The 22150-nt window shown below is 39.0% G+C and overlaps 1 protein-coding gene across 8 annotated transcripts in view; it reads right to left on the bottom strand.

Moving 5' to 3' along the window:
- PKHD1 (PKHD1 ciliary IPT domain containing fibrocystin/polyductin) overlaps positions 1–22150 on the bottom strand; it is a 617401-nt gene that overhangs the window by 391617 nt on the left and 203634 nt on the right. For all 8 annotated transcript variants that reach the window (XM_007516520.3, XM_060190048.1, XM_060190049.1 and 5 more), the window contains one exon: positions 4381–4593. In XM_007516520.3, the coding sequence (XP_007516582.1) occupies positions 4381–4593 (213 nt within the window). The remainder of the gene's footprint in view (positions 1–4380; positions 4594–22150) is intronic.

The following is a 22150-nucleotide window of genomic DNA, read 5'->3' as shown; positions in this document are numbered from 1 at the left end:
TTGTCAAAAATTGTTTTAGATTAGCCATAGAACTTTGTGGGGTATAGTATTTAAAAGGCAAACCTTTCCATACACACCCTACTCCAGGCACAGTAGCCTTTATCAATACAACCATTGTACTTAGAAAAATGACAGGATTTCAATACAGAAATATAGTTCTTTTGAAAGAGAAAACAAATTATATCAAAATTCAATAATTTAGACTACTATCTTCTCATTTATTCCCACCAAATTCTTATATTGATAACAATTTTACCACAAAGTCCCCACATGCTAGCTTATTTCAGAGACTTCTATTTATATTTAATGCCTATAACTTGTAGTTTCTTGAAAAGGACAAAGAGAGAAGTCCATTCAAGGCCATAAGAGTGCTTTTTTTCTCTCCTAAGAAACTGTCAGCCAAATTTCTCAGGGAGGAACTGGAAATGAAGAGAGAGACATTGATAAATTTGCCTGCTGCACAATCAATAAAAGCCCCACCATCCTATTCAGACTCCCACTGAGGAAGCAAGGGCCATAATTACATTGTCAAAAATTCAAGCTGCCCAAACTGACAGGGGCCCCTTTGCAAAGTGACATGTGATTGGCATTCGGGTTGGGGTGCTGAAGCCAGATTAGCAAAGCAGGGGAAGTAAAAGAATGAAATTTCTTTATTGACCACAATCACCCAAAATGCAGACTGCCGTGCAAGGGAAATTCTGAAACATTTTAGTCATGTTAAATAGGAAAATGACCAACTGAGAAGACATACTAAGCAATTTGAACTCCACTGGAGAGCTAGAACACGCTCCAATATACTCCCAAGTGTGTGTGTGCGTGTAAGAGAAAAACATGAAATGTATATCCATCTTTCTTCATGACAGCTAAACAGAAAAGCCCTTTTGCTTAGAAGTTTAATCTATGATAAAAATTAGCTAGAGCAGAAGGGCGACGAGGTGCAGTGATGAAGAATGAGATGGTTGGGAGAAGGTGGGCAAAATTATGTTACTAACATATAGCACCATTGTGCGATTCTTTCTGTTCTGAGCTGATGTTAAATTGCCACTTATCAGTCAGTTCTTCTATTACTGGATGTTAGAAATTAAATACCTGTGTTTTCTGGGCAGTGCGCAGCTTCTGGGTATACTGAGGTTCATTCATTGAAAATGTTTTTATTATAAAGATAATTAGGAATGGTGGTTATTCACTGTTGAGAAGTAGCTTCTCTGAGGAATTCAAATCAAAAGGTATCCACTAAATGGAGGAAACAGCAATAAGATGATTGGGAATGCTGCTGCCTTGTGATCTCATCTCTCTTTTGCTTCTATAGAAAGAAGTAGACAGGAAATTTAATAAAAAGAAAATTTTCTAGGCAGAATTGGTCCTATGCCAAATTTTGAAACATAATACTCCTCCCCTGTCATCCTCGAAAAGAAAGTAGGACAACATCGACACTTTGTATGCACTGTTTTGAAAGAAAACAAACAAAAATACTATAATCAAAATAACCCTAACTAATACTGCTAAAGGCTACTATGTGCAAGCTACTTCATTGGAAGCATGTCTATAAAGTAAGAATAGTGGTTTCTTGGTCTAATGGAGATGAATTTTCTCAAGGTCATAGCTAATAAACTATATACCTGGTTTGATTTCTAATTCTCAAATTATTAACCACTTAAAAGCAGTAAGTACTTCTCCAAGTGTGGTCAGTGGTCACTCGGAGGTCTCACTAAAATACATAGTCCTGGACTGACCAGAAACCTAGATGCAAAAACCTGGATTTTTTTTTTAAATCTCCTAGAGGATAGACTTTTCTGTGCATGCAAGTTTTTGAAAACTCCTCACTATATCATCTGAAAAGCTGAGTGAAAACTGGATCATCAGAGACTTCCTGGGTGCAAGGCAGTGAATCAACTTGCTGGATGTTTTGCATATTTGACATTAAAAGAAAATTAGTCTTTCCCTAAAGCCCCAGTGTCACTATACCTACCTCTGGTCCTGGGGAAAAAAACCAGCAAAATTCCATAATGACTTTAAGCATGATACAGCACCAAGCCAGAGGGAAAATCTGTTTAGGCCTCAGGTGGTGAGGAAGAGAGGTGAAGGGAAAGGATTGATGAGCCACAGACTGAGCGGGATTCTCAGAAATCACTGGAAGAGTATCCTTTTTACCCACTGGCTAAACTCTTTTCTACATAACATTTCTTTCAAATGAATGAGATGCCTCAGCCTCACTTCAGAGAGAAAAGCAACTTGCATTTGCCTGTGTTTGTAGCATATGCTCTGTAATTCCTAGTCCCACTTATCTTGGCAGGGTTTCAGGGAAATCAGTAAAAAGTGTTGATGATGACCTAATCCTAACAGTGCAGGGAAGAAGAGGAAGGAAAACATAAGATGGAGGGGGGCGGGGAGAGGAATATGAGTGGAAGAAAGGTAAAAAAAATGACTGCACTTTTAATAACCAGTACCATCACAGAGTTTATGTAGCTACATTTGGTTTTAAATTCCTAAAACTTTGTAAAAGTACTTATTCTCCTTTCATTATCCTCCTGCTTTGACCACAAGTAACAATAGTAGAAGTTCTTTAAACACAAAGGCATGAGAACACAGGACACATTAAAATAAAAACACAGTAGTGGAAAGAGTGTTACTGCATGATTTTATAAATCGATATTAAATAACTAATAAAATCATAAAATAAAGACACATAGAGATATATTTACTTATAAGATTTTGCTCATTTTTCACAACATAACGTGAGGAAGAGATTGGGGCTAGAATAAAAGAGTGAAGTAAAATAATTGGGGGGAGGTTCACTTTTCTTCATTTGAGTTTCCCTTTCTAACAGCAAAAAAAAAAAAAAAAAAAGGCCATCAATATGGCCTTGTAATTCTCAAACTTGAATTACTCAGCTGGTGTATAGGTCAGTTGCAATACAAACCTGTACCATTGTATCCTCTCATTGTGTTCCCCGCATCCAAGTGGTAAACAGCAACACCGTGAGGTGATAACCAAAGCAAACATTTGAAGACCATGATTGGTGTGTAAAGAGACAGAAAACCTTCAGAGATTCACAAGCATGAGATTAATGTAAGTACTGATGAAGCTAGACAAAAGAATCCTCCATACTCCCAGAAGGATAAAGAATAGGAAAGCTATCAAGGGAGGGGGGTGGGATACGAAGTTCTGGTGGGGGGAATTGTGTGGAATTGTACCCTCCTATCTTATGGTTTTGTCAGTGTTTCCTTTTCATAAATAATAAATAAATAAATAAAAGAAATAAAACATAAGTGGATAACCAAGATCAATATAAGCATGTGCTGGTGAAGATAGGGGGAAAAATTCCTTCTTAGAACATACAAACACTATAGACAATTTGATTTACTGTATGAATAGTTCTTACTAGTTTTTTAAACCTTACAAAATTTATCCCCAAGCATCTAGTATTCTGGCTCTTCTATAGTAACAATTAAATGCTAAACACAATGATTTCCCTTCCTCTTAGAGTAATCCAGAAAAGCCAAAAGGGTGCTTTTTATTAGTAGACAATGATTTTGAGACCCATAATTAATAACAAAAAGAGCTTCGATAGAGCAAAATGGCAGACTTTTCAGCACAGATATACACCTACGTCTAAAAGAATAATTCTATGGTCATCAATAGTAGGATATTTTAGTATGCCAATATAGAAATTTCAATGGAAACAATGTCATATTTTCTATGAGTTGTCTGGCTCTCTAGAGTACACATTTCTAAGGTTTTATTGAAAAATAAGTGACATTTTCAATAACACTGTATTTCTTTTATTGATTTGCTATCCAATAATAAATAAAGAAAGAATAAATAATTTTAAAAAGAAAGAAAAAAGAAGCAATGAGCTGTATGTAGCTCCATCAGCTCTTCCATTTTCCAGATTCTGAAGGAAATGAAGTGCCGCAATCAGGGACGGGATACTCTCAAACAGGGAAAAGAGAAAAATAGGCAGTGTGTCTGTCGCACCAGCTCTTTACAAATTCTACTTGATGGTGCATTGCTTACTTTCTGCTCATACTCTGTTGGCCAAAGGAAATCAACAGTTGAGCCCACACTCATCAGGGAAAAGAAGTGTGGTCCACCAACAGGGAAGTTCTAAAAAATCACTTGATACGGGAAGGAGATGAGTTATGTGACCCTCTTCTAGGAAAGAATGGATGATTGGGAACTATAGCAAAATATACAACAAGAATTATAATAATATCTCTTAGTGAAGGAACTAGTAGGGACTCTGTTCTATCAGATTTTGTCACATAAACAATGAATAGCCAAAGATTTTGTAAGCAGTTTTTTTTTTTTTCATTTTCCCCATTGGCTGAATATTAGACACATTTCTCTCTCTTTCCTCTGGCCAACTGACTCACTCACCATGCACAGAAAGAGTTCCATTCTTCACAGCCAGAAACTTAACTCCATATGGAAAAAAAGAGGTAGAATAGGAACTTCCATAGAGTTTGATCTGAGCTCTGCCTTGGAAGGGTTTGTCCTTTGATCCAATCCGAAGCTCACCACCATCAGAAACAAGAATGGAGTGTGCCTTGAGCTCAACAGGTCCTGGATCCAGGAAAATCAATTTGCCTCCTAATAACCAAAAAGAAGATCATCAGTCCCTAGAAGAAAATGCTCACCTTTTCTTCACAGCTATAATGTTTCTCATAAGTGAGTGAAAAGGCATTGAATTAGAACCTCCTATCCTGTATCAAAGTGGTCATTATGTTATAATACAAGAACTCAACAACAGTTCCCACTCTCACTTCTAATAAAAGTCAGTTTTTATGTTTGGTTACAAGAAAGCAAGCAAACAAACAAACAAACAAAAACCTCATGACTTGATAATCCATCTCCAGTATCCTCCAATATCACATCTTCTGAATCTCATCCTTTCATCTGCTCATCTGCTCCAAATACCTTATTGTGTTTATTGTCCTCAAATAAGACTCAATGTACCTCATCTATTGTGAGGGGCAGCAGCATTGATACTATTAGGTATTTCTTTGTTCTTATCCTGTCATGTCCTTCGGTCAGATACCCATGTGACTCATACTCCCTTTGTGTCTATCTGTCCATGTCATTTTCTCACTGAGATCTTCCCTCCCCAGCATATATAAAATAATATGCCCCAGTGTCTTAAACAAATGTATTTTCTTCATTTTTGAACTTTATGAAGAAAATATATTTAAATCATGTACTTTTATATGTTTATTGTGTCTGCCCTTCCTTCACTAGAATGCATGCTTCATGAAGACACTGATCTGTTCTGTTCCCTTTTATATCCCTAGTGAATCAGAACAATGATAGGTAACTGTGCTTTGGGTTTTTTTGTTTGTTTGTTTGTTTTTTGTTTTTATTTATTGATTTATTCCTTTTGTTGCCCTTGTTGTTTTATTATTGTAGTTATTATTGTTGTTGTCATTGTTGGATAGGACAGGGAGAAATGGAGAGAGGATGGGAAGACAGAGAGGAGAGAAAGATAGACACCTGCAGACCTGCTTCACCGCCTGTGAAGCGACTCCCTTGCAGGTGGGGAGCCGGGGTTCGAACCAGGATCCTTATGCCAGTCCTTGTGCTTTGTGCCACCTGCGCTTAACCCGCTGCGCTACAGCCCGACTCCCAGTAACTGTGCTTTGTACTGTGAGCGCTTAACTGAGTGTAGCACAATCTAGCCCCCCAGTCATACTCTTATGTTTACTAAATCTTTTTCACTCAGAGCTATGTATCATTAATGTCCCAACTAATTATCATCAAGTGGTGGATTATGTATTTGCATGGCAGGACTCCTCCATTATAAGTAGTCAGGAAATCTGAACTGACTTTAATGAACAAGTGCAGGGGTAGGGAGTAGGACTGAGACTCCTGTCTTGACTCTGTTATTGGCCTTTAAATGAAACTCCCATAAAATCGTTCCTAAATCTGTTTTACACAGTACCCAGGAATGGCCTGTTTGCTCACCGATGAAGTGGAGAGTAGAATCATACATACAGTAAGATTCCTTTCAACTCTAGAACATTTGACATCTGTATCTATCATAAAAGGTGAATTCAGGTAATCACTGAATATTGACATAGGCATATAGTTTATAATCTTCTAATACCATATAAGCTACAGTTAATTTAGAATGTCACCTTGGTCAGGAAATCAAATATGATTATATCTGGTATAAAGATTGCAGAGTTCAGCAAGCTAAAACCAATTACCTATTTACTGAATGTCATGATCTTTATGGTGTCTATCTAAAATAGCATTCCAAAGAAGCCTATGAGACAAAGCCTATGCACCAGATTTCATAAAGTAGAAAGTGGGTTAAGAAAGGTCATTTCTTCAGTCCAGAATAGGAAGAGGGAACATTAGAACCTAGGCCCTCTCAACAGAAATCTTCCACTTTACCCTCTTCTATAAACTCCCAAGTGACTTTTTTCATTGATTAGGTTCCTAATAACAGTTGTGTTTAAGTAAATGCATGTGTTGACTTACATTTACCTATGACATGCAAATATATACATATATATGTGTATATATATAATTTTGCTTTTGTATATATATATATATAATTTTGATTTTGTTAGTGATATTATATATTGCTCCACTTCAAAAATTATTTGAGATAGGTTTTAAGCAAGATGAGTAATTTTAAAAATTTGAGCTTCATCACTTTTACCATAAAGTAAAATATTAAATACACTGAGACAGATTGACAGAAAATTTAAAGTGTCATTTACTGGCAGGAATTAATAATGATGCTGTTGAAGGGAGGAAAAACTTAGCCCAAAGAAAATGAATCATTTGTGTTGGCAAGAGTACCATAAACAGGACTAAATTAATTAATATGATAATTGTTTTTGCCTCCTAAAAAGCATTCTTTCTCCACCTTGTAAGTGGCAAGTAGAAAGAAGTCTAAGTAAATTAAGAAGAAAGTTTGATAAAGTCTTTAGATATTTTGATTGAAATAATTAAAAGTGAAAGCTTGTTTGGTGTGAAATGTTAAGTTTTATCAAATTTAGATCTACACCAAGGCCCCAAGTGGTTTAAATCTATTCCTGCAATTCCAATTAACTCTATCCCCTCTGAAGATTCCTACAGGCGCTTCCGCCAAGCCATCTTCAAAGCAGCTTCCCAAGCCATTCCTTGTGGAAGATGTGCTAACTATACGCATTGTCTTGATGCTGAATGCGAGCAACTTCTAAAGCAGTATGATGAGTCGAGCGAACCAGATGTGGCCGACCATCTCATTGCCTCCCTGGATGCAGCACGCCAAGCCCGCTGGCAACAACTCACGGAAAGTCTGAACTCCACCCACTCAAGTAGGAAGGCCTGGGAGCTTCTTCATAGTCTGGGTGCTGGTAGCCAACCCTCTCCCGTCTCCCATCCTCCCGTATCTCCAAACTCAGTGGCCAGTCACCTAACTCAAGTTGGACGTGCTAACATTGACCCAGTCTGGAAAAGAGAAATTTCCCATGAGTGGCCATCCCACTTCCGTTTATCTTGTCCATCTCCAAAACTCTCTCCCTTTACACTGTCTGAACTGGAAGACGCTTTGAAGAGGGTTAAACCGGGAACGGCTGCTGGCTATGATAACATCACCCCAGAACTCATTCTTAACTTGGGCCCTGCGGCAAAGAAGTGGCTCACTACATTCCTGTCCCACATCTTGGAATACGAATCTATGCCCTAAATTTGGCGTTGTGACAAGATAATAGCAGTTTTGAAACCAAAGAAAGACCCAACATTGGCCGCCAGCTATAGACCAATTTCTCTCCTCTCCGTGTGTTACGAACTCCTTGAGAGGCTACTTCTGTCACAAATTTCTCCTCTTACAGAGAAATTCCTATCACCCGCCCAAGCTGGTTTCCACCCAGGAAGATCTACCTGTGAACAAGTCCTGGCCCTCTCAACTTACATTGAAAATGGTTTCCAGAAGAAATTAAAGACGGGTGCTGTCTTTGTTGATCTCACAGCAGCCTATGACACGGTCTGGCACCATGGTCTCCTAGTCAAGATCTCAAGATGCCTGCCTCCATGGGTGGCCAACACTATATCGTTTCTTCTCCAAAACAGAAGATTCCGGGTGACAAGTCTAGCAGATGGAGACTTGTTTCAAGTGGCCTCCCCCAGATCTCTGTTCTGGCTCCTACGCTATTTAATATTTACATCAATGACCTCCCAGAAACTTCTTCAAGGAAGTTCATCTACACCGATGACATCTGCTGTGCAACTCAGGCATCCAAGTTCGACATCCTCGAGGAAACACTCACAAAAGACATGTCTCTGATATCTGATTATCGTAAAAAATGGCAACTAATCCCTAGCACTGCAAAAACAGTATCATCTGTTTTCCATCTACACCATGCCTCGGCCTCGCGTGAGCTTAATGTGCAGCTTGACGATACGAGAATCCGGCATGAAGCCCAGCCAGTCTATCTTGGCGTTACTCTCGATCGCACTCTGTCATTTCACAAACATCTCATAAAAACTGCAGCAAAGGTGGGCGCGAGGAATAACATCATTGCTAGACTGGCCAGCTCCTCATGGGGCGCGAGCACTTCCACACTACGATCATCATCTCTGGCATTATGCTATTCCACTGCAGAATACTGTGCCCCAGTATGGTTCCGTAGCCCCCATGTCCACTTGGTCGATTCCAAATTATACTCCTCCATGAGGATAATTTCTGGAACCATCCGTTCCACCCTGGTTCCATGGCTGCCAGTTCTTAGCAACATCGCCCTGCCAGATATTCGTCGGGATGCGGCATCATCTAAGTTCATTTCCCACGTCTACACTCGACCGGACCTGCCAATATACACGGATACCTTCGCCCACCCTGTCCAACGCTTGATGTCTCGTCATCCAATCTGGTCTCCTACGCCTACACTGAACTTCTCTGTTCCAGACTCTTGGAAACAGAGTTGACAGTCAGCTGAGGTAAAGAACAAACACCTCATCACAGACCCCTGCAAGCGTCAACCCGGCTTTGACCTAGCTCATTATGATTGGGCCCTCCTCAATCACTATCGAACAGGCCATGGCCGGTGCGCCGCTATGCTCCATCTCTGGGGAGCCAGAGATGACCCGAACTGCCCCTGCGGCTAAAGACAGATTATGACCCACATAGTCAACGACTGCCACCTCTCCATACTCAAAGGAGGTCTTGAAACTTTACATCAGGCTCAACCTGACGCTGTTGACTGGCTACGAAAGAAGGGCAAACGCTAGAAGAAGAAGAAGTGGTTTAATCTCACACTTTACTATCTTAGTTTAGCACAAGCATACAGAAGGTGGTTTTTGTTTGTTTGTTTTTTAGGATAGTTAGTTGAGTATGAGAGAGAAGTGGGAAGACTTTATTTTATTTCTAAAAGCTGAAATAAAGAGAAGGGTTGAAATCAGCCTTTAGCTGTGACCCTTAAATTGCTTGTTATGATTGTTCATGAAAGCTGAGTGTGTCCTACAACTGACCTTGGGTAATTTTATAAAAATCATCCAACCATCATTACTGTTACTTTGCTTCTAAAATAAATAAATGAACACAACTCTTCACATGTAATCACTTTTCCCAATTAAACAACTCTTATTTCTTTTAAAGGGAAGTAAAAAAAAAAAAAGGCTTTTAGCAGCTAGCTAACATTTGCAAAATACAACAAAACTTGCTTTTGGCTAATCCTACAATTAGCCAGCCTCTGTAATAACCACAGAACAATTTGGTGTGTGTGTGTGAGTGAGTGAGTGTGTGTTTGTCTGTGTGTGTTAAGAAAACAAATATGAGCCCCCGGCTCCCCACCTTCACAGGCAGAGAGGCAGGTCTGCAGGTGTCTATCTTTCTCTCCCCCTGTCTTCCCCTCCTCTCTCCATTTCTCTCTGTCATACCTAATAATGATGACATCAATAACTACAACAACAGTAAAAAAAAACAAAGGCAACAAAAGGGAAAATAAAAACAAAAGGAAACAAATATACAGTTCTAGTTATTATACTCTGCATAAAAGATTTTGTGAGTAAATACTTTATTATAAATAATACTCCTCAGGAGAGCTAGGTCTGTGTTTTACCTTCTGTTCTGTATTTATTTTATTTAATTTTTACTTGTGATTGAGTAGTTTACAAGATAGTAAAATTATAATGTAACGTTCCACATTACACCCACCACCAAAGTTCTGTATCCACATGCTTCCACTTCCCAAATATAAGTGCCATAGTTCTCATGAATCTTAGAAACAATTTGCTTGCTTCTCTGTGTGTGTGCATGTGCATGTATGTGTGTGTTTCAAGTTCATGTATATCTGATCTATAGATACCATACATGAGTGAAACTATCTGGTAGCTATCTTCCACTCATTTCTTCCAGTTTTTACTGGTACCACCCCAGTTAGGTCTTTGCCTGTTCACTACTACAAAACTTTTCTTGTCAAGGTCACAATGGCAACCAAATTACTGAAACAAAGAAAGTCTTGATGCTTCACACCTTTTGTGAGGGGCAGCAACATCTGACGCTCTTACATATATTTTTTAAACTCTTCCTCTTTTTTGCCCAGTACCTCTTGTGTTTTCTCCTATTGCTGAACCTTCCCTCCCAATCTTCTGATTCCTCTTGATTGTATCGATACTTTAAATGCTCCAAGACTCAGTCTTTTAACTACTTTTCTTTTTCTTTCTTTACTTTGTGTCAACTCAGTTACCATTGGACCTTGGTGCTTGCAATGATCCAGCATACCTCATAGCTTTTTTTTCTTTGTTTTGTTTGATAGAGACTGAGAGGTAGAGAGAAAGAGAGAAGGTGAAACATCTATAGCACTGCTCTGGCACTCATGAGGCTTCTCACCACAGGTGGAAAACTGGAACTTGAATTCAGGACCTCATGCATAGCAAGTGTGCTCTTCAAGGTGAGCCACTACCTGGCCCCTCATCATTTCCATGAATACCACCATGGTAGTCTCATCTTGTCTGAAGCTTCTAAATGCCATCATGTGCTAATTGCTGAGGACTCTCAAATTTATATCTCCAACATCCATATCTGTCTTCAGCTCAAGATTCACATACCTAACTGCCAGCCAAACATCTCTGTTTGGGAATCTCACAGATTTCTTAGCTCAGTAATCGAAGCAATTAACTCTTTCTCTCACTCCATATGTAATACCCAGTTATTCCCATACATATAACTGGCAACTTCATCCTTCCAGTTGTTCACCTTGAAAATCACTCACTGTCATACCAGAAACACTCCTTCAGGGACCATTTGCATTGTTCCCTCAAAACATTCCCATGATCCAACACTTCTCACTACTTCTTCCACTACTTCTGGGATTCAAGCCATCATATCATGCCTATAGTACTATAAAAGCTTCCCAGTGCTTCTGTATTTTCCTCTATGCTATGGCATATTCTTTTTTTCCCCCCTCCGGGGTTATTTCTGGGGCTTGTTGCCTGCACTATGAATCAATCCACTGCTCCTGTAACTATCTTTTCAATTTTTGGGATAGGACAGAGAGAAGTTGAGAGAGGAGGGGAAGATAGAAAGGGACAGAGAAAGAAAGATACCTGTAGACTTTGCCACTTGTGAAGCGACCCCTCTGCAGCTGGGGAACTGGGGGCTTGAACCAAGATCCTTGAGCGGGTCCTTACACTTCATATTATTAACCCAGTGTGTCACCGCCCAGCACCCCCTCATATATTCTCAAAACAGAACCCACTGTGATTTTTTTAATGCCAACTTGATCAGGTTATATCTCAGCTTAAACTCACCATACTGAAAGTCAGTGTCACCAACCATCACAGAACTGGTCCTCACCGATTCAGTCTCCCTCTACTCTCCTCTGTGCTCGGGATCCATTTACCCCAGTACTGGTCCTCTTGCTCCTTATGTCTCACAGCCTTTGTTTGCCCTCTCAATAGGCAAATCACCTTAACCACCACCACTCTTTTGATTCATTTCCTACTGTCATTTTCACCAAACTGCTAAGCAAATCAAATGAAAAGAAATGTGTTTGGACTGGAACACAGCATAATGGGAACACAAAAGACTTCTATGACTGAGGCTCTGAGGCTGAGGTCCCAGTTTCCACACCCATCACTACCATAAACAAGAGCTGAACAGTGATCTTCTTTGGCATTCCCCCCGCCAAATAAATAAATAATAAAATAAAAAATACTTATTTTGCTTATTATTCTCTTATAGAAACTACCTCCATTAAAGTTACAATTTTAGTTTACTTGTTCACAGCCATAGCTCCTGTAGCACATGGGGAATGTTATAACTGCTCAGGAAATACTTGATTAATAAATAATGATGGGGGGCAGTCAGTGGTGCACTTGATTAAACATACACATTATAAAATGCAAAGACCTGGGTTCAAGACCCTGATCCCCACCTACAGTGGGAGAGCTTCATGACTGGTAAAATAGGATTGCAGGTATCTCTATCTCTTTCCCTCTCTACCTCCCCCTCCCTTTTCAGTTTCTCTCCACTTCTATCCACCAATAAATATTTTGTAACATTTTTAAAAGAAATTGTTTAAAAATTGATGACTGAAATTAGGAAAATGAATGGGGTCTTCTGAGGAGACAGGTAAAGTAACAGTGATATGGTGGGGGAAGCTGTCAAATATTTATAGATTAGGGTCCCAAGAAGTGGCTCAGGAGTAGAGTACATGCCTTGCATGAGTGAAGTCTTGGGTTCAATGTCTGAACTACGTAAAGCGACGGAGGATTATTCTATTCCCTCTCTCTCTCTCTCTCTCTCTATCCCTATCTCACTCTGTCTCCATAAAATATTTATATAAGATAATAAAGAAATAAAGTAGTAGGATTCTCTAGAGTGAATCGAAGAATTTGAGCTACTTGAATTTTTAGAAAATTGTCCAACTTACTTTTCTACCTTGGTTAATCTCCGTTCAGCATGTGTGTGTGTGTGTGTGTGTGTGTGTGAGAGAGAGAGAGAGAGAGAGAGATGTGGAATAATTTCTTTAAAAGTTCTGCAACCTTTTGCTCACTATCTCTCAGATGTTACATGGTCAAACAGTCAGGTGGGCAGGTGATGCAGCAAGCTGATAAATTACACCCGTTACCATGCTCAGAGACCCTGGTCCTCACCTGTATGGAATGAAGCTTTACAAGTGATATAGTTGAGCTGCAAGTCTCTATCTATCTATCTATCTAACTATCTATCTATCTATCTATCTATCTATCTATCTATCTCTATCTTATTTTTCTCTGTCTTAGAGGGAGAGAGAGATAAACAGAGATACTGAGAGATTGAGAGAAAGAGGGAGAACTCAAGGATAGATCAAACCCTCAATGGTTCACACCAGTTAGGGGCAGGGAGGGGGAGGCTTCAAAAGTGGTGGAGCAGTGTTTGCATATGTATTTCTTTGGTCTAGTGAAATAGTTTACTTAAATAGTGTGCTGCTTTGCTATGTACGCCACCCATACATAGGCTAGTTTTGAGCCTGGGTCCTACTACATTGAGGGAAGCCTTGGTGTGTTTTGGTCTTTATCTCTATCTTTCTCCTCTTGATTCTCTCCCTATCACCTGTCCTCCTCCTCTTCTTCTTATCTATCTGTCTGTCTATCTATCTATCTAACTATATGCCTCTATTTAAAAAAAAAGTATTGGTCATGATTCCCCACTATAGTCACTGTGTAGGCACTAAGACCCAGGGATAACCCTCACAGGAAAAAAGTCAGGCAAGTCTGTACAACTCCCATTTCCTGGAGAATTACAGATGGTCACTCATTCAGGATGGACACAACCTGCTCTGACTGGATGAGAAGGGTTGGTTGCATAACATTGTTGGTCTATGCTGCTAGGTCTTACCATGATGTGTTACCGTGGAGGTGAGAGACAGGAGAAAATGTGGAAGGTGGGAAGAAGAGTAACATTTAGGGAAGGCAGCCACAGCCTGAAGCTTGTGGTGTGATAGGGATGCACACAACTTCCTTTGTTGGCAAGATCCAGATTAGACTCATGCCTGATCTACTGGAGCAGAGCCTGGAAGCCTTGGAGGTGGGCTTGTCCCTGGCCAGAGAGGCGGAAAATCAATTTGGCTGGCAAACGAGAGCCCCCAAGAGCTCAGTGCATGCTCCATAATCCTATCCACTAGCAGCTCAGGAAATAGATGCCTGAGCCCTCACATATTCATGGGGGATGTGAGGCATAAATCAGGCTTTAAGGATTGGGGGCAAAGGGAATGGACTCTCTGGCTGGCTACTAATTAATCAAGCACAGAACACCTAAACCTAGCAATCTGAGACACACACACACACACACACACACACACACACACACACACAGAGAGAGAGAGAGACATAGACTCTGCTGCTTCAGCTGCTTTTCCTGATTTTTTTATTTCAATTAAAATAGATATCGAATAAAATTTTCCCCTTTAGCTGATGCTGCTTGTGCATCTCCCTGTTCTTCCTTTAATTAAAAAACATGCTTATTGCAATACTTGCCAGAATCACTTTAACGGTATTTTAATTGTAATGTCTCTGCCTGATTAAAAAAAGAAAATATGAACAAGAAAGTGGTTGCAAAAATGTTCTCAGGATGCAGGAAAAGAACCACACACCTCCTCCAAATGGATTCTACTAATTCCTTATTTAGCCTGGTACTTCAGTCAAATGAGCAATGTAGAAAGGAAGAAAAAATACCCGAAATAAACTCACTCACTCAAAGCTACAAACAATATTTTTGTCAGCTTATATTTTCCTTGCAGGGTAAAGAACTGCATCTGACTAAAATGTCATAGTCAGAATAGGTCCACTGATTGCAGACGGACAAGTTCCCACTATTACAAGCAAAGGATATTATAGTTCTTTGAAAATGATCTTACAGCTTTTGAGAAAAAGAATAGCTGGGTTACATTAACTTCCACTCCTGGCAGTTCTATATGATTTATTTTATTATTCTGGACCAGTAGTTCTCAAACTTGAATATGTATCCAAGTTACCTGAAGATCCTAAAACACAAATTGGTAGGTCTTAGCCCTAGAGTAAATCTGCTGCCAGACTCCAAAATTTGCATTTCTAGTATTTCACAGGTAATGATAGTGCTCGAGGAGTCCACACTTGCAGAATCACTGATCTAAATAAATAGATCAACTGTTCTAGGTACCTGTATTTTCATGAATTCTGCTCTCATTTAGCAGATTGAAAACTAAAAGAGCAGGATTGCAGACTAATTTACTTCATCTTTTATTCAGCACTTGCTGTTATTTTCAATCCCTTCTAGTGCTAAAATAAAAATGCAAAAACTGCCATCGCATTTCCATACGGCCACAGAGAACTGTTCCAGGTAAGTGGAAATGGCCTGATTTAGGGAACTGGCTGGTTTTGGAGATGCTTAAGAAGGAAGATACAGGCTACAAATCTGCTGTTTACTTTTTTTAATAAAGATTATTAATTAATCTTATAAATAACTCAATTCTATACTAATTACAAAATACATATTTGTGGAAGAGAAATTTTCTAGAACTATTTGAAGGAACTCTAACACTGAGATAGAAGTAAATGTCTGTCATTATAGCTAGGTATATTTGTTTGTCTGTTTGACTGATAGATATAGAGAGGCCAAAACTGTGATAGAGACCACAGCAGCAAAGCTTTCTTCAATGTGGCAGAAGCAAGGTTTGGACCTGGGTCATGAACATGGCAAAGCAGCACATTGTCCAAGTGAACTATTTTTCCGATGCTTTTATAGCTACTATTATCAATTACTAATTAAATAAAGTGGATTTTCTTTCTACCTTCAGAAAACCTGTAAACCCTTTACCAACAGAGCTGGCATGTAGTGTTCAAGCGCTTCGGTTGTTTGGTGGACTTCTACAAAACCACTGAAAGTACTCTAAAAAAGAAAACTATTTCTAAGAGCTGAAATAACAAAATATGATTTTTCCCTAAAATCAGCACCAAGCAGAATAAAATCTCTAGCTACCAATTATTCATATATCTAAACAATTTCCTTCTTTATCTGTATCAGATTTCACCTAGATTGACAGAACCACATTTTTGATCACCAAATCATATTTTTGAACAGTGATGTCCATTTGAAAATTTCCCAAATACAAATTATCCACTGAAGGTGGTAACATGCTATCACATAATAATTTTAGAAATTAAAAGATAACAGTTACTTTCTCTTTACATTCTAGTGAAAATATCTCCTATATTTACCTTACCCCCCCAGAAATGCTATTTTATATAAAAAATAGTAACTAAATCCAATATATTTTAGATATACAAGAATCTGATATAGATAAGCACTCTGTATTTCTGCCTCTACTCCCAGGTTGGGTAAATGGATTTGGGAATTGTTAATCAACAAATAAAGTACAGAGCTAAAGAAGACCAAGTCCTGAAAGTCTAAAGACCTGATGGTTCCTGCAATCCAGATTAAGGTGTTTAGACTTAATCTTAAAGGTTAGTGGGAAGCCAATAAAAGGAAGTTTGAAACATCTGTCTCATGTTACTTGAAAATATTATGTAGTTCCTCTGCTAGTCAATGACTGGTTCATTTCAGTAGCATTTTTCATGTCACAATATCCAAGTTGTCAAGACACAAAACTGTAAATTATTTAATATCTATCTATCTGTCTGTCTGCCCACCTATTGAAAGCATGTCCTTTCTCACAGCAATGGCTTATCTTTCATTTAAGGCTAATCAAGTGTGTCTGGGACCGCTCTCTGGAGGTAAATAATGTAAGTAATTGTCTGATTGGGAAAAATAATGGGGTCCAGATCCAAGTGTCCCCCACATTTAAATAGCTTTGTCTCTGATTTCATGATACACAAATAGTAAATGGAACTGGCTAGAGTCTGGACTAATCCAATGACATTTGAGTCTACCAGGAAAGACACCGATTACAGAAAAATCAGAGCTATCATCAATCTCCTTTTTCAGATCAGAAATTTACTCAGTAGTTCATTTAACAAGTATTTGAATTCCGGGAATGGGTGGCGGTGCACATGGTTGAGCACATACATTACCATTTTCAAGGACCCAGGTCTAAGCATCTGGTCCCCACTTGCAGGGGGAAAGAATCACAAGTGGTGAAGCACTGCTACAGTTTCACACTGCCTCTCTCCCATCTCTATCTCCCCTTCTCAATTTCTTTCTATCCTACAAATGTTTTTAATTAGAAAATAAACACATATTTGGGTTCCTACTGTGTTCCTCAATATATAACGGTTCTGGCAATATAAATGGTGAGTAAAAACAGACCTGTCTTAACTTTCTTCTACTTCTAGTCTATATTGCATTTTCTCTGAAGGTGGAAAGGAGAAATACACACACCCTAATGTAAAAAATTGTAAATAATAAATCTAGAAATAATTAAAGGTTGGATCTGGGACTGGATGGTGGTGCACCTGGCTGAGTGCACATGTTACAATATGCAAAGACCTGGGTTCGAGCCCCTAGTTTTCACCAGCAGGGCAAAAGTCTGCAAGTGGTGAAGCAATGCTGCAAGTGGTTCTGTTTCTCTCTCCTTCTCTATCTGGCCTTTACCTCTTGATTTCTGGCTGCCTCTATCCACTAAATAAATGAAGATTTTAAAAACAGAAGTTTTAAAATATAGAATAATTAAAGGTCTTATATGGTTAAAACTTCCATCAGTGCTCTTAGATTTGTATATTGCAGTCAAAGTCCTTTCTCAAAAAATAAGTAACAACAACTTTTCATCAAAGCTAGAGCACAGGAAATACACCATATAAAGGGAATTAAGGGTAGAGTTTAAAAAAATACAAAGACTCAGCCTAATTCTTCTCCAGGTGAATGTCTTAATCAGGTTTCCCTGAATATGATGCAGAGTCAACTTGATTTTATTCTCTGCACCTACTCATCCCATCTTCTGACTTGGAGGGTAGATACATTTCCAAGAGAGAAGGCAATTGCCATTTACAGTCAACCTACAGGTACAATGTTTTAAACATAACCAATCTGCACTAAATGTGACAAGCCCACAAAAATCTTCTCATGTTAAACAAGACATGCTACAGTTATGAGGGAAATGAAGAATTTGTTTTATTTTATTTTATTAAAATGTTTTAACATTTTCTTTAATTTTAAGGAGAGAGAGACTAGAGCACTGAACACTGCTTGGCTCTGGCTTATGGTGATGCTGAGTACTGAACCTGGGAGCTCAGAGCCTCAGGCATAAAAACCATTTGCAAAACTATAATGTTGCCTCCCTAGCACTGCCATAGGTCAGAGCTGTGTGGTGTTCTGGTCTCTTTCTCCCTCTTCCTCTTTCTCTTTCTCTCTCTTCTCTCGTCTCTCTCCTCCTCTCCTCTCTTCTCCTCTCCTCTCCTCTCCTCCTCCTCCTCCTCCTCCTCCTCCTCCTCCTCTTCTTCTTCTTCTTCTTCTTCTTCTCTCTCTCTCTCTCTCTCTCTCTCTTTCTCTCTCATTCTCTCACCTTCACTCCCTACCTCCTCTCTGTCTTTTTCTTTCTCTCTCAGTCTCAAAAAATCTAAAGATTTTTATATTACTTCAATCTAAGCACTTAACATTTCAAATTAGTAAACGGATTGAATTTTAACACTGGGCTTAAATTAGTATTTCTAATAATGACTTTTTTAGATATTAAATCAACCTATAATCTAAGATCAGGAAGAGAAGAATCACCCAGTCTTGTCAACATATAAGATATAGTTATTTGTAAATAGCATTAAATGAGTTAAATTATGGTAAGGTTTTTGTATGGTACAGTAAACTCCTAACCATGGGAGTTTCAAAGTAAACCAAGTTCCCAAATAACTTGGTTATAATAATAATTACATACTGCCTTATTAAACTCTAAGACAGAAAGGAACCTACATTATTTTCTGTAAAACCCACGTTTCTCCAAGTCCTAGAACCTCTGCAGTTTTGCTCCTTTCCCATCATGCTTCTATTGATCCATACCATTTGACACTGAATCTCAACCAAATCAATGCAACCAGTACCACCTTGACATGTTTCACTTCAGACTGTGCCCACAGTTGCCAAGGCATGGGATGTCAGCCTTTCATCTTCATTACTCTGCTGAGACCTTTCTTAGCTCAAAGGACTCCTCAGTTCCATTTCAGGTGGTGCAATTCCCAGCAAAGATACAGACCCTAAATACAAACCAGGGCCCATGAGGTAGAGAACATGTGAACATGTATCTTTAAGTGAGGGGAAAATATATACCTTAAAGTAAAAGTGCACAATAGTCCACAGTGACTCAATAAGTGCAGCAAGCAAGCAGAGAGACCTAAAAAAGATACCATAAAGTAATAAAATATTTTCTACTTAGTTCTAGATATCTTCCTCACCTATTTACTACTTCACTTTGCTCAACCATTTAAAGTCTAATCCTTTCAGATAAAGTAAGAACTACAAAAGCTGGATAAGGGCAAGAGACTGGCACACTTTTACAATGGCCCTTTTGGTCACTACCAGTCTATGCCATCATCCAGGGCCCTAGTCAACACCCATGTTCAGCAGGGAATCAATTACAGAAGCCAGACATTCCACAGTCTGTATGGACACCGGTCCATACTACCAGAGGGATAAAGAATGAGAAAGCTATCAGGGGAGGGGGTGGGATACGGAGTTCTGGTGGTGGGAATTGTGTGGAGCTGTACCCCTCTTATCCTATGGATTTTGCCAGTGTTTCATTTTTACAAATAAAAATTAAAAAATAGAATTATTACAATGTACTGTGAGATTGGTCGTTGCTTTCAGTAACATTTTCCACATTGCTTATGAAGCTTTTGTTGTCTCCCAAATCTTAATAAAAATTTAAATGAAAAAATAAGGATTTTATATCAAATTAACAAGTTTTCATATAAAATATATACCACAAAAACAAAAAGTCAAACTAGCAATAGGGGAAATATATTTGCAAGTCACACTGATATAAAAATACATAAAGAGTGGTCTGGGTGATTGTACACCCAGTTAAGCTCACATATCACCAATTACTAGAACCCAGGTTGACATCCCCTACTCCCCACCTGCAGGGGATCTGCTTCACCTATGAAACAGGTTTTTAGGTGGCTCTCTTCTCTCTCTCTCTCTATTCCCCTTCTCCTCTCAATTTCTCTCTGTACTGTCAAATAGAAATAGAAAGGAAGGAAGAAAAGAAGGGAGGAAGGGGGGGGTGGAAGGGAGGGAGCAAGGTAGGAAGGATGGAAATTAAAAAAAAAAAAAGGAAAAATATGGCCACTAGGAGCAATGGGTACATAGCCAGGCACCAAGCCCCAAAGATAACCCTTGTGGCAAAAACAAAAACAAAGAACATGAAGAGGAGACAGTAGCTGGCACAACTAGTTGAGTATACACCACGCAAAGACTTGGGTTCACGCCCCCAGTTCCCTGCAGGGGCAGAGCTTCATGAATGGTGAAGCAGTGCTTTAGTTACCTCTCTTTTCCACTCTATCTCCAATCCTTCCTTCCCAATTTTTGTATGTCTCTATTTAAAATAAATAAATAAAACTTAAAGTGATACATAAAGAAACAATACAATTCAATAACAACAAACACAACCCAATAAAAAGGGAGCAAAAAATGTGAATAGACATATCTCCAGTGAAATATACAACAATCCCACAGATTTGAAAATTTCCTCAACATCAATTATTATTAGAGAAATGCACTTTAAAGCCACACTGGAGAAAATATCCCATATCAAAAATTCTGGAAACATCAAGTGTTGGCATGGATATGGAGGAAAAGAAACTCTACACTGTTCTACACTGTTGGTAGAAATATAGAATATCCAGTCTCAGTGGCTGACGCTCTGGGTATCCCTTAAAAAGTAAAAAGAGAAATCCCTTATATTCCTGCAATAACATGCCTAGGCTTATAACTGAAGATAATGGAAACACTGATTCAGAAAGACAACAATAAATTGTCAAGCCTGAGGCTTCCATGTTCCAGATGATCCTTAGTATCACCATTAGCCAGAATTGAGTAGTACCCTATTATGTTTTGTATTTTATAATGAAAGGTAAAAGAAAGAAAGAACAAAAGGAGGAAGGAAGGAAGGAAGGAAGGAAGGAAGGAAGGAAGGAAGGAAGGAAGGAAGGAAGGAAGGGTGAATACAATAATTAGGGGATGGGTGGTTGTACACCCAATAGCACACGTTACCATGCATAAGGACCTGGGTTTAAGCCCCTAGTCACCAGCTACAATGTGGAAGCTTCACAAGTGTAAAAATAATTATGCAGGTGTCTCTCCTCTCTGTTTTTCTCTCCCTTTTTTATCTCATCAAAGTAAAACTAATTCAAAAGGATATGTACACAAATGTGTTTATAGCTGCACTACCCATAAAAAACAGAACATAGAATCATCCTAAAAGTACAGAAATGCTTTATTGCATAACATCCTCAGAGAATTACAAGGTAAATAGTTAAAACATGTTTCTTTTTTATTTTGTTTTTATAAAAAGGAAACACTGACTAAACCATAGAATAAGAGAGGTACAACTCCACACAATTCCCACCACCAGAACTCTGTATCCCATCCCCTCCCCTGATAGCTTTCCTATTCTTTAACCCTCTGGGAGTATGGACCCAAGGTCACTGTGGGATGCAGAACATAGAAGGTCTGGCTTCTGTAATTGCTTCCCTGCTGAACATGGGCATTGACAGGTCGATCCATACTCCACACCTGTCTCTCTCTATCCCTAGTGGGGAAGGGTTCTAGGGAAGCAGAGCTCCAGGACACATTGGTGGGGTTGTCTGTCCAGGGAAGTCTGGTCAGCATCATAGTGGCATCTGGAACCTGGTGGCTGAAAAGAGAGTTAACATACAAAGCCAAACAAATTGTTGACCAATAATGAACCTAAAGGCTGGAATAGTGCAGATGAAGAGTCGGGGGGGGGGGGGTCATCTATTTTGTAGACAGCTGGTAGACATATTTTAGTTATATTCCAAAGGGCCTTTGGCTATACTAGTTTTGTTTTGTTTTTCTTTTTTTATTTTTATTTTTTCCCCTGAGCCTGTAATCTGATATGCAGGTGGATCCTAGCTATTGTCTGGGGAGATGATGTCATGGCTAGAAAAGGGACCAGAAAGTTGGGACGAGGAAAGAGAATAGCTCCCTAATATGGTAAAGGGATATAAATATTGTTGACTGCAAAACCCATTGATCTGATGTGATCTGGGGCCCATATTCAGCTTAGGAGCC

This window comes from Erinaceus europaeus, chromosome 4, assembly GCF_950295315.1.
Source record: "Erinaceus europaeus chromosome 4, mEriEur2.1, whole genome shotgun sequence".
Lineage (NCBI taxonomy): Eukaryota > Metazoa > Chordata > Mammalia > Eulipotyphla > Erinaceidae > Erinaceus > Erinaceus europaeus.
Note: the sequence above shows the minus strand (reverse complement) of the source record. Positions and strands in the feature narration are given on the sequence as shown.